Consider the following 524-nt stretch of genomic DNA (forward strand, 5'->3'; position numbering starts at 1 on the left):
TGCACGGCGCTAGCCTGTTCTCTCCTGAGGCCCCGGAGGAAATCCTGCCTCCTCCTAACCCTGCCAGGCTACACAGAGCGATACACCAGTCCCCGGGCCTGAGCACAGCAGGGTGAAAGCTGCGCTCTGCACACTCCACAACGAGCTCCACGGGAGTCGGGTGCCGGGATACCTTGGACGCGTTCGATAGACGCAGGCCTGGCAGGTCCCACGGGCGAGAGCTGCAGGTTCCCTGGGCAAGCAGCAGGAAAAGAGGGAGAAGAGCAGACACGTAAATAGTGTATGCACACATGCACTCAGCCTTGGGGACAGCACTGCCTGCAGGATCACCTCCGCTCCCTGAAGTCCCCCGGAAAACCTACAGAGGAGATGCTGCCTGCTGCAGATCTGGCTTTATCAACCTCTTCCATTAATGCTACCTCTGCCACCACAGGCGTGACAGCCAGCTTGGAACGGCCCTTCCCTTGCTCACCGCATGAACGTGCGGGGCAGGAGGACGTCCTGCCGAGAGAATCGGCATTCTG

At 60.5% G+C, this 524-nt stretch overlaps 1 protein-coding gene across 1 annotated transcript in view; it reads right to left on the minus strand.

Moving 5' to 3' along the window:
- Nucleotides 1-172: 172 nt before the first annotated feature.
- LOC104078223 (cleavage stimulation factor subunit 2-like) overlaps nucleotides 173-524 on the minus strand; it is a gene marked incomplete at both ends in the record, with an annotated part of 3,103 nt that continues 2,751 nt past the window's right edge. The window contains one exon of the mRNA XM_009579774.1: nucleotides 173-232. Within this exon, the coding sequence (XP_009578069.1) occupies nucleotides 173-232 (60 nt within the window). The remainder of the gene's footprint in view (nucleotides 233-524) is intronic.

Source organism: Fulmarus glacialis, unplaced genomic scaffold (assembly GCF_000690835.1).
Source record: "Fulmarus glacialis isolate BGI_N327 unplaced genomic scaffold, ASM69083v1 scaffold18966, whole genome shotgun sequence".
Taxonomy (NCBI): Eukaryota; Metazoa; Chordata; class Aves; order Procellariiformes; family Procellariidae; genus Fulmarus; species Fulmarus glacialis.